Source organism: Gracilinanus agilis, chromosome 2 (genome assembly GCF_016433145.1).
Source record: "Gracilinanus agilis isolate LMUSP501 chromosome 2, AgileGrace, whole genome shotgun sequence".
In the NCBI taxonomy this organism is placed as follows: Eukaryota; Metazoa; Chordata; class Mammalia; order Didelphimorphia; family Didelphidae; genus Gracilinanus; species Gracilinanus agilis.
This window is the reverse complement of record NC_058131.1, coordinates 673,310,350-673,322,371: the sequence shown is the minus strand read 5'-3', so window position 1 is coordinate 673,322,371 and position 12,022 is coordinate 673,310,350. Positions and strand designations below refer to the sequence as shown.

Sequence of the window (12,022 nt, the reverse complement as noted above, 5' to 3'; positions counted from 1 at the left end):
TCTTTTCTTTCCTTTCTTTCCTTCTTTATTTTCCTTCTTTCCTTCCTTCTTTTCTCCTTTTCTTCCCTCTTTTCTTCCTATCTACCATCCTTTCTTCTTCTTTCCTTTCTTACCCTCTTTATTGCTTTATATTTCTTTCTCTCTTCCATTCTTCCTTTCTGAGTTTCTTTCCTTCCTTCCTTCCTTCCTTCCTTCCTTCTTTTTCTTTCTTTCTGCAGCCTTTTGGCCCCTGATGCAGGCTCTACCTCTGATACTTCATAACCAAGTGACTCTGGGCAAGTCTCTTCCCTTCTCTAAACCTCAGTTTCCTCATCTCTAAAATGGGGTGAATAACACCAGCATCATCTACTATAGATGATCGTTGAGAGGTTCAAATTACGTAGTGTATATAAAGTGTTTCGCATACTTGAAAACACAATGTAAATGTCACTTATTATTATTATTATTCTGGTGTCAGACTGTGAGGGGCTTTAAATGCCAGACTGAGAAGTTGATATTTTATCTTAGAGGCAATATGAAACCCCATTGGTGATTCATATGTAAGGAAAGGATGTGGCCAGGTCTGTGCTTTAGGAATATTGTCTTGGCAGCTCTAGAAATGATGGGTTAAAGGATAGATAAAGCAGAAGCAGGAAGAATAATTGGGATGTTTTTTTAAATAATCCACAAAAGAGGTGATGCAGGCCCAACTCTAGGATGAGGGTAACCATGGTATGGTCTGATATGATAATGGTATGGTTGTTGTCCTCCATACTCGAAGAGGACCAAAATGACATCCTAATGTCAGGGTCAATGTACAGTGTGCCTGTGATCAATAAGACCAGTAGTTCCCAAACTTTTTTGGCTTACTGCCCCCTTTCCAGAAAAAATATTACTTAGCCCCCTGGAAATTAATTTTTTTAATTTTAATAGCAATTAACAGGAAAGATAAATGCACCTGTGGCCATCACCCCCTCCCTGGATTGCTGCAGCACCCACCAGGGGGCGGTGGCGCCCACTTTGGGAATCACTGAATTAGACCAACATGAGCTCAGAAGGCTCTACCACACATCAGTAACAAATAGCTGGTATGCCCATTGGGGATGGAGATGGCTCCAAATTTGCATATTTCACATTTCTTTTGGGCTATTGCAGTTCTGCTTTGCTCAGCCCCTTCTTTGCTCTGGGCACACCAATCTGGGCAGGCCTATGCCAGTGTCTCCCACGTCCCACAACCAAAACTAAAGCTCTTCAGGGAAACCTTGAGAATGGCCTCGTATCACTTTTCTGACCTCCAGGGGGGGCGCTAGCCTTGTGTGTGTTCTCCATAAAATAGTCTTGAAGGCAAATGTGTGTCTGGCAATAAACAATGTGGCCAGCCCATTGGAGTTGGTATAATAGAGAGAAGAGGACAGACATAAGAGATATGATGGAAATAGACTTAGCAAGATTAGGTAACTGGTTGAGGGTGATGGGAAAGGGAAGAGCCATTGTTGCCTCCAAAACTGTCCATCAGAGCAACCAGACCTGGTGCTCTATCCACCGGGCTACCCTAGCTGTTCCCATAGTAGATAATTAATGGGAAAGCACCAGGATTAAAATCAGAAAATCTGGATTTAAGCTCCAGCATTGTAACTTAGGAGTTTTATGAGCATGAGGCAAATTCTTGATTACAAGATTATAGACTCGAAGTTGAAAGAGATCTGAGAGGCCATCAAGTCCAACCCCCTCCTTTCCTAGATGAAGAGAATGAGGCCCAAGATCACACAGGGAATGGGAGAAATAGGATTTGAATCCTATTTCCTTTTATTCAAAATCCAGGACCCCTTTCGTCTATACCACTATACCTGGGTTGCCAGAGGCTGAAAGATGATGTCTTTCCTTATCTTGTCCAGACATAGCCGGTCATGTTGCTTCTTGACCACTATTTCTAAACCAGGCCACCCTTTTTGCACCCACACCTTTCTAGCTCCCTTTTGTCTTTCCTCCTTTAGAATGTCAACTCCTTGAGGACTCAGTTACTTTTATTTGGAGATGGGTAGCTAATTGCTGAGAGGGTTGGGGCAGGAGTATGCAACCAAATAATCATCGTCGTGCCTCCTTGCTTAAGCCTTCCTCATGATCTGCTGTCTTGTCTGTCTGTCTGGTCTCCCTAGCTGTCTTGGCTGTCCATCTGTTTCTCTGTTTTGTCTCTGACTGTCTCTTTTTGTCCCTTGACTCTGTCTCTCTATGTTGTCTCTGTCTTTCAGTCTTACTCTTTTATATCTTTTGTCTCTCACTGTCTCTTTGTCTTTTCTCCCTGTTTTGTTTCTGTCTCTCTGACTTGTCTGTCTCTGTCTTACATCTATCACTCTGTCTTTCTCTGTGTCTCTGTCTCTGTCTCTATATTTGTCTCTCTCTTATCTGTTTTATCTTTCTGAATCTCTGTCTTGTCCTCTCTTTGTCTCTCTCTCTCTTATTTTTCTGTCCCTCTATCTTGTCTCCGTCTGTCTCTGGCTCGCATCTGTCTCTATCTCTGTCCCTCTGTCTTATTTCTTTGTCTTTCTGTCTGTCTCTGTCTTGTTTCTCCATCCCTCTGTCTTGTCTCTCTGTCTGTCTGTCTTTTCTGTCTCTGTCCCCCTGTCTCATCTCTATCTCTGTCTCTCTTGTCTCTGTCTTGTTTCTCCATCCCTCTGTCTTGTCTCTCTGTCTTATTTCTCTGTCCCTCTATCTTGTCTCCGTCTGTCTCTGGCTTGCATATGTCTCTGTCTCTGTCCCTCTGTCTTATTTCTTTGTGTTTCTGTCTGTGTCTGTCTTATTTCTCCATACCTCTGTCTTGTCTCTCTATCTGTCTGTCTGTCTTTTCTGCCTCATCTTTATTTCCATCTCTCTCTTTCTTGTCTCTGGTCTCTCCATCTCTCTGTCTTATTGCTCTGTCCCTCTATCTTGTCTCCATCTGTCTCTGGCTTGCATCTGTCTCTGTCTCTGTCCCTCTGTCTTATTTCTTTGTCTCTCTATCTGTCTCTGTCTTGTTTCTCTGTCCCTCTGGCTTGTCTCTCTGTCTGTCTGTCTGTCTTTTCTGTCTCTGTCCCCCAGTCTCATCTCTATCTCCGTCTCTCTCTTTCTTGTCTCTGTTTGGTCTCTCTGTCCCTCTGTCTTGTCCTTCAGTCTTTCTGTCTCTGTGCCTCTGCTTCTCTCACTGCTTTAATTTAGTTCGCACTTCGAGACCACGGTAAATAACTTGGCCACAGTAGGAAACGCCTGGCTCAGAAAGGGAGGCGGGTAATAAAATGTCTTTACTCAAGTCTCTCGCCCTCCCTTATCTCTACAAAGGTGTCTCCAGAGGCCTGGAGCATTTCACATCGCCGTGGGTGGGTGCAGTGGGGGTGAGGGGGTGAGCATCTCATCCGCTGCTCCCTCCTTCCCTCCCTCCCTCCCTCCCTCCCTCCACAGGCCCTGCCAGGGAAGGGCCAGGGTTGAAATCCAGGAGAGGGGAGAGAGGGAGATCCTCTCTCTGTCTCTGTCACCTGCTCAGAGCTGTCACGCTCTGACAGCTTTAGCTATTAGTGACCCTTCGGGCATTTAATTGGTCCCCTCCTTCTAACAGGATGGAGTCCACAAGGGGTAAAATTGAAAATTCTCCTGTTAGGCCCAGAGAGCTTTACCGCCATGGTCTATACCAGGTCACACTGCAAGAAGGGAAGAGAGAGAAGAGTTGTTAAGTAGGAGGGTCCCACAGCTACCATCTGCCCTGGGCAAAAAGGTCTCCCAGGAGGGTCAGGCAGAGGAAGGAGATGGCTAAGGGAACCCAGGCAGGGTGACCTACAGGGACCGAAGCAGCCTCAACATATACCAACAGGGTAAAGCACTCGTGCCAGATGGCACAGCCTATCAAATTTAATAATTCAAATCAACAAATATTGATTTATGGACAAAAAGGGTAATAACCAAAATTTATGTAGGGCTTGAAAATCTACAAAGTGCTTTCTTCACAACAACCCTGTGAGGAAGGTGTAGTACAAATATCTTTATGCCCATTTTAGAGATGAAGAAACTGAGGCTTAGGGATCATCCCACTAATAAAAATATGAGGCAAGATTAAGAAACAGGTCTCCTTGGGGGGCAGCTGGGTAACTCAATGGATGGAGAGCTAGGCCTAGAGAGAGAAGGTCCTGGATTCAAATTTGGCCTCAGACACTTCCTAGCTGTGGGACCCTGGGCAAGTCATTTAACCCCCATTGCCTTTCCTTTACCAATCTTCTGCCTTAGAACCAGTACATAATATTGATTCTAAGGTGGAAGGTAAGGATTAAAAAAAAAAGAAACAGGTTTCCTGAGCCTGAAACCAAAGCTAACAGAGATGGGCACATGCTCTGCTTCTGAGATCTGAGGGAAGACTGAGCCCACACGTGCCCCTTTTCCCACATCTAAAAGTCTGAGAACCCAAGTGAGTCAGTAACAGACTCTCTTTACTTGTGTAATGACAGGCAGGTTCTTTATGCTTCTCTCTTTACAATGTCTTCCCTGACACCATCCACAAACTCCTTCTTCCATGGTAATACACAGGAGAAGGGAGCTCGGGGAGCCAGAATGGGAGTGGAGGCTCCCTCTGAGAGACTAGTAGATCACAGACCGGCCAAAAAGGCACATTTTACAGGAATCTCTCCCCAAGCAACAAAAAGAAAGCATCATTTTCCTTCCCTCACTGACCAATCTTCCAAAATATCAGGACTCTCTGCCCAAAGGTGTGAGATCAGATCAGTCATATCTCTCCCCCCACCCTCTGTCTCTCTCTCTATCTCTCTGTCTCTGTCTCTGTCTCTGTCTCTCTCTGTCTCTGTCTCTCTCTCTGTCTCTCTCTCTCTCCTCCCCCTCTCTGTCTCTCTGTGTCTCTCTTTTCCTCTCTCTCTCCCTCCTCCCCTCTCCCTCCCTCTCTGTCTCTGTGTGTATGTCTCTGTCTGTCTGCCCATCTCTCGCTCTCAACCTCTACTTTTTCTTAGCAACAACTCTAAGACAGAAAGTCAAAGACTAGGCAAATGGGGTTAAGTGACTTGCCCAGGATCACACAGCTACGAAGTGTCTGAGGCCACATTTAAACCTAAGTCCTCCTGGCTCCAGGTCAGGCACTCTATCCACTGCACCACCTAACTGCCTCCCCTCTAAAATTATCTTTTGGGAACAGCTAAATGGCTCACCAGATAAAGTGCCAGGACTGGAAACAGGAGGCCTTGGGTTCAAATCTGGCCTCAGACACTTCCCAGCTGTGTGATCCTGGGCAAATCACTTAACACCCACTGCCTAGCCCTTACCACATTTCGGTCTTAAAACCAATACTTAGTATTAATTCTAAGATGGAAGGGAAGGAGGTTGGGAAGTCAGACCAGTCCTCTCTATTGTTACTTCTTCTTATCACCTTAAAATTACTTTTCTTTGATCTCCCACCAAGCTCCCACCTGTCCCAGCCTCGCCAGCACATCTTCTGCCTAGACCCACACTCCATGTAGCCCCAGCATTCCAGGCTCCTGTGTCAGTGTGTCATGGAGTTCTTCGCCTTTCCTTTTTCCAGGGCCTTAACAGCATGTTCGAAGTCTACCTGGTGGGCAACAACTCCCACCACTTCATCGTCTCCCCCACCTCCATCCAGGGGAAGGCTGACATCCGAATGCGAGTTGCCCAGCCATTGGACTACGAGACTGTCCCCCGCTATGAATTTGATGTAAGTATCCTCCTCTCCTCCTCCTTTCCCCTTGGGCTGGGGGGGTGGCAAAGGTCAGCTCCATCCGTGCCCAATCCCTCCAAGGGCTCAAGATGGGAATAGTCACGAGGTCGACAGCCGGAGAGCCTGGGACAGGATAGCCTTTCCTAAGAGAACAAGTGAATATCTGCAAAGTCAAGCCAATGGAAGGTTCTTCACGGGAGTGGAAGGGAGAGGAACCTGTTTCTGAGTATTGATTACAGCCCATCAGTAGGATTCCAGATTGAGATGCCAGAGCGCCTCCACGCCACCCCAGAAAAATGCTACCCACTGGACAAATGCCTGGCAAGACATCGAGCTAAGTAGTGGTTTGGGCTCCTAGATCTGATCTCTATGCAGAGCATGGGCTGAGGAGGAGGTGGCCGACTATGGAATGTGATTTGAGAAGATTACTCAAAGGTCTCTTCTAAGACCCCAGATCTCTCACTATCCAGATACCAGCCATAATTAGCACACTTTCAAGGTGAATACTCTTTGTCCCGGTGCTTCTCGATGCCCAGAGCAAGGGGGGCACATAAAGTTATAAAAAGCTTCATGGAAATGGGCATTACAAAATATGAGGGAACAGGTTACCTAGGCAGGGAAGGGGGGCATTGAAAAAAGGGGCATTTGAGTTCAGAATGGAAAGGGAAGAATAAACTGAGAACTGCCCAGCTCTTCAAGTAGCCCATCTACCCTGCGATTCGACAGGACTTGGGCTTGCTGGTAAAGCAAGGAAGGGGGCTAGAGAGAACAGATCTAGATTGCCCTGGATTTGAGGTTCAGAGGTGCCAAGATCAAAAATGCAGAGCAGACTCCACAAGCAGGAACTCAAGTTTCCACAGAGCTGTGCCTGTGACCCAGACCTGGGACTCATGATCCCTGGTCTCCTCAGCATCATATACTGACCAATCAGGGAGCAGAGATAGAGGTGCCCACTTTCTCAAGCCCCCTCCCTTCCTTCCCTCAAGCTCGGAACCCCTCAAGGGCTACCAACCAAACACAAGACACCCACCACTAGGGAAACCGTACATTTGCTGAACACAGACCATCGATATGTGTCCTTAGCAGAGCAGGTGATAAGGATCCAGATGCTCCCATTCCCTACTGGTCCTGCCCACCTCCAATCCTGCCATGCAGGACCAACAACTCAAATGGCTTGCTGGAGAGATCTGTAAGAGCTAGCTGGAAGAAGGATGGAAATAGACCAACACCCCTTCTCCAAGTCGGGTGCGGCAGGTGGCTAGAGGTCCAAGAAAAGCAGGTGGCTAGAAACTGAGAACAGATACTTTGGGGGAGTGCTTGGGGTAGACACACCCCCAGCTTACCGATGGGTTCGTGGCACATCTGCTATCCTCAATGCCAACACAAGCTATATTCAACTTCTATCCTAAGATTTCCACGAGGTTACTCTGGGCAGGGCCAACATGAGCCAAAAAGTGAAATATTTTGGTTTCTGCAACTAAATCGAACTCAGTTTGTCTAAGCCCAGAATTGGGGGAGCTAGTTCTATTTTTATTAAAAATGATTTTTGTCATAGAATTTAAATCATAAAAATGAAAGTTTTAAATAGTCCCCCAAATGCCTGGATGGGTAGATGTTCCTTGCCCATTGGTGACATGTCAAAGGATGAAGGTGGGAGAGAGTTGGAGGTAAGGTGCTCACTTATCCTCTCTCCTCCCCCTACCTAGATGTTTGCCAATGAGAGTGTGCCTGACCATGTGGGCTATGCCAAGGTGAAGATTACCCTCATCAATGAGAATGACAACCGGCCCATCTTCAGTCAGCCATTATACAATGTCAGCCTGTACGAGAATGTTACTGTGGGGACAACCATCCTGACAGTTCTGGTGAGTCCTCCTGCCCGCTTCCTCAGAGGGCAGTGATCTCCTCTCGATGGCTAGCGGCTTTCATGAGGTTGGTAATTAATAACCATAACTATTGTCATCCTATTATTTTCATTGTGCTTTAAGATTTAAGAAGCACTTTACAAAGATCGTTTTGTATCCTCACAACATCCCTGGTAGTGCTATTATTATTCCCATTTTACAAATAAGGAAACTGAAACAGACAAAAGTAAAATGACTTGCCCAGGGTCATATGACTAGTAAATGTTTGAAGCTCCATTTGAACTCAAGTCTTCTTGATTCCAGGTCCAATATTGTCCATTGTACAGCCTAATTGCCTCATCCAGCTGAGTTTTACCCAGACACCTTGAGCCGTCCCTGGACAACTCCAACCCCCTAATGTTAGACACTGCCCTACTTTATGTATTCAGATAATATCCACTAATTTCTGGAGAACATGGGGGACTCTGCAAGAAACCAGGGCACCCCTGGCCAGGAGTGGCAGTGCTGGTATCCAAGGATCCAATAAGAGAATCCTAAGGACAAAGTGAGATTATGCTTGAAACTGATGGGGGAATCTGCCCAGTTAGGAGAGAAAACAGCAATAGCCTAAGTCCTTGGGCATCTTGGAAAAATACCCAGCCGCCTCCAGAGCTGGGGTCCCATATTTACTAAGGACACAGCCCCTGGGAAAACAGAATCAAGGGAGACCCTTACTTAAAGGTCCCTGCCCATCCAGAGTGGGTATACTTCTGCCCCCTTACAACCCATATGACCTGGGGCAAATCATTTCACCTCTCTGGGCTTACCTCAGTTTCCTCATCTGTAAAATGATGTGCTAGATGACTCTTAAGGTCCCTGGCAGCTCTAAATGAGTGACTCCACCCTACATTCTTCTCACTTCGCCCCTCTTGCTCTCACTGTGGAACCCCCAATTCAGGTGCCTGTGAATGTCCCCATCACCTTCCTGTGGATCCCCCACCCCCTGAGCAGAGGAGGAAGGAGAATGCCTCTTTGGCTCGTGGGGTCCCACACTTATAAGTGTGTTTACTCTACAGACAGATGGTGTGAAACTGTATTGAGCCCCCAGGCGCTTCCCATCTGACAGTTATTAATATTTCAAACAGATGTTTAGCTAGTCAGGCTGTCAGACGCCAAACAATAAGTCTGTGGCTGCCATTGGTTGCTTCGCCTCCCCCCACCCTCTGGCTCTGCCAGCCTTCACTGAGGCTTGCCCCTGCCATAAATCAGCCTGTGCAACCAGGGCCTCCAGACCGAATATGCAGTGCTGTTGTGTGAGTGGAGTCTGGGGATGGCTGTTGGCACACTCTTGACTGTGCTAGCTCCGGAGTACAGATTATCTCCATTCATTCATTCATCCATTCATTCAGCAGGAATGTATTAGGAGCCTACTGTGGGCCACCTTTGTGCTTTACTGGATAGAGAGCCAGGCCTGGAGATGGGAGGTCCTGGGTTCAAGTTGGACCTCAGACCTAGCTGTGGGACCCTGGGCAAGACACTTAACCCATTTGCCTAGCCCTGATCACTCTTCTGCCTTGGAACCAGGACACGGTATTGATTCTAAGACAAGATAATGGTTTGGAAAAGGAAGGGAGAAAGTAAACTATATAGTAAGTGCTTAAGAAATGCTTTATCACTCATTGATTCTGAGGGGCTCGGAATAGACCTCCTGTAGGACGTGGCATCTCATTTCTGGGGTTTTCTGATTTGCTTCTTCTAGGAAGCCATGGATTCTTTTTTTTTTCCTTTTTACATTTTTTTAAACCTTTACTTTCTGTCTTAGTATCAAGTCTAGGTATTGGTTCCAAGGCAGAAGATTGGTAAGAGTTGCGCAATTAGAGTTAACTAGAGAGACTTGCCCAAGGTCACACAGATAGGAAGTGTCCGAGATCAGATTTGAACCCAGGACCTCCCCAAAACCAAGGATTCTTTGAGGCAGAGGTGAACAGAGAGTGCATCCCAGGCTTGGGATTGGCATTGAAACAGGAGGTAGAATACTATGGGTGGATAAGAGTAATTCAGCTGTAACATAAAATGTTATCATGGAGAATAGGAACCTGAAATCACATTGGGAAGGGCTCTAAATGCCAAAGTGCCTTGTTTTCCTAGATGTGCCTGGCTGCCACTGATGCCTTTGTAAAGGAGTGATACGCTCGGATTTGTGCTTTCAGAATACCAATCTGGAAACTGCATGGGAGATAGTTTGGAGAGGGGAGAGGCTGATTACAGGGAGGCTAATTAAGGGGATATTGTCATAGCACAAGGGAATGGTGATGAGGCCCTATCCTAGGATGGTGAGTAGGTGAGGGGAGAGCAGGGACAGAGAGATGTGAGATAAATTATGGAGGTAGAATCAACAAGATATGGCAGTTGATTGGATAGGAGGATAAGGGAGAGGAAAGAGTTAAGAATGGCTCAGGGTGGGACAGCTAGGTGGCCAGGATCTAAAGACGGGAGGTCCTAGGTTCAAATCAGCCCTCACATTTCCTAGCTATGTGTCCCTGAGCTAGTCACTTAGCCCCAGTTGCATAACCTTTACCTCTCTTCTGCTTTTGAACCAGTACTTAGTATTGATTCTAAAACAGATGACAAGGGCAGAGGGAGAGAGAGAGAGAGAGAGAGAGAGAGAGAGAGAGAGAGAGAGAGAGAGAGAGAGAGAGAGAGTTAGTTTTCTGCTTGGAAAAGCCAGGAGGCCACTATCCTTGGATGGAAAAGTTCAAGAAGAGTGCCAGGGAGGGTAAGATATAAGAAGACTAGAAAGGTAACAGCAGGATATATTGTGAAGTGCTTTGAGAATCAAGTAGAACATTTTTGTATGTGATTCTATAGGCAAAGTGGAGTCACTGAAGTTTGTTGAATATTGAGGTGACAGGGTTGTAACTACCCTAGGAAAATCATTTTAGCATGTGAACATAGGAGGAATTGGGGAATGAAGGGAATTGAGTTAGAGAGACCTACAAGCAGGCTATAGCAACTTTTAGCCTTGAGGTGATTAGGACTTAAATTATAATGATGGCAGTGTCAAAGGAGAGAAGAGAGTGTATTGGAGAGATGTTGTAAAGGTGAAATTTTAATACGTTGCCCATGGAGACATATATCACATATTAAATTGATAAGAACAGCTTTTTTCACCTGATATTAGCTAAAAAGGAATAGAAATAAATCCTGCAAGAAGGGATCTAAATGTTTCTCCCTGGTGATATGGCTTTTTATTTTCCTTAGAATTTTTGAGAAACTTTACTCCAGTTTCTCTCTAAGTTCTTCTTTTTCAATAATACAAGATTTATATGTTGTAATTCTTAATATGTTACTTGTTATAATGGTCTCTGACTGATTTAAGGAGACACCTTCATAGTTGTTAACATATTTTATAAGATCTTATAAGATGAAAAGAAAAATGTACCTAGAGATAAAGCTTGGATTATCATTGATTAATTAATTAATTAGTTCTCAATGTGTAGAAACTCATAGATTCCTATAATTTATTACCCCAAAATCACACCACTACTTTACTCCCAAATGAACAAAATACAAAGAAAGTGTCACCTAATTAAAAATATTTATAACTGTTTTTATAGTGGTAAATCCTGGCTAAAAAATCCTTTTTGCTCATTTATTGATTAATGAGTAATGATAAAGCCATTTAAAGTAAAAGAACATAATGAGATATTCTTGAATAGCAAGAAATGATGAATACAAAAAATGGAGGAGAAGGAAGAGGAGAAAAACTCTTTTTTCATTTCTTCTTTTTCTTTTTAAAAATTAATATCTTACCTAAAATGAACAAAGGATAAAATGACAAATGTTGGAGATGTGGAAAAGAGGGAACAGAGGGATGATCGTATACTAATAAACTGTTGGTGGAACTATGAATTGATCAGCCATTTTGGAGAGCAATTTGGAATTATGTACAGAAAGCTATAAAACTGTGCATACTCTTAGACTCAGCAATATACCCAAAGGGTTTGTTTCCCAAGGAGATCAGGGGGAAAAAAAAGAGAACATATATATTCCTAAACATTTATAGTAGGTCAACTAGTGGTAGCAAAGAACTGGAAATTGTTGGGTTGTCCATCAATTTCAGAATGGCTAAACAAATTGTGGTATATGATTGTGATAAAATACTATTTTTCTGTAAGAAAAGATGAGCAATTAATTAAAAAATACTTGGAAAGAACTATGTGAGAAAATTGAGAGTGAAATGAATAGATTGAAGAGAATATTAAATATAAATACAGATTTAGTATTTAAAGAATGATTTGGGAATGTTCAGCTCCAGGGAATGAACTGAGAAGTGGAAATGCAAAAGACATACATCATTCACCAAATATATATGTATGGATAGATAGACAGACAGATGGATGGATAGATAGATAGATAGACAGACAGACAGACAGAAAAACAGACAGACAGACAGATAGATAGATAGATAGATAGATAGATAGATAGATAGATAGATAGA

At 44.4% G+C, this 12,022-nt stretch overlaps 1 protein-coding gene across 1 annotated transcript in view; it reads left to right on the top strand.

Moving 5' to 3' along the window:
• Nucleotides 1-12,022, top strand: part of CDH23 (cadherin related 23) — a 357,372-nt gene that overhangs the window by 82,674 nt on the left and 262,676 nt on the right. The window contains exons 4-5 of the mRNA XM_044660245.1: nt 5,525-5,674; nt 7,384-7,542. Coding sequence (XP_044516180.1) covers nt 5,525-5,674; nt 7,384-7,542 — 309 coding nt within the window. The remainder of the gene's footprint in view (nt 1-5,524; nt 5,675-7,383; nt 7,543-12,022) is intronic.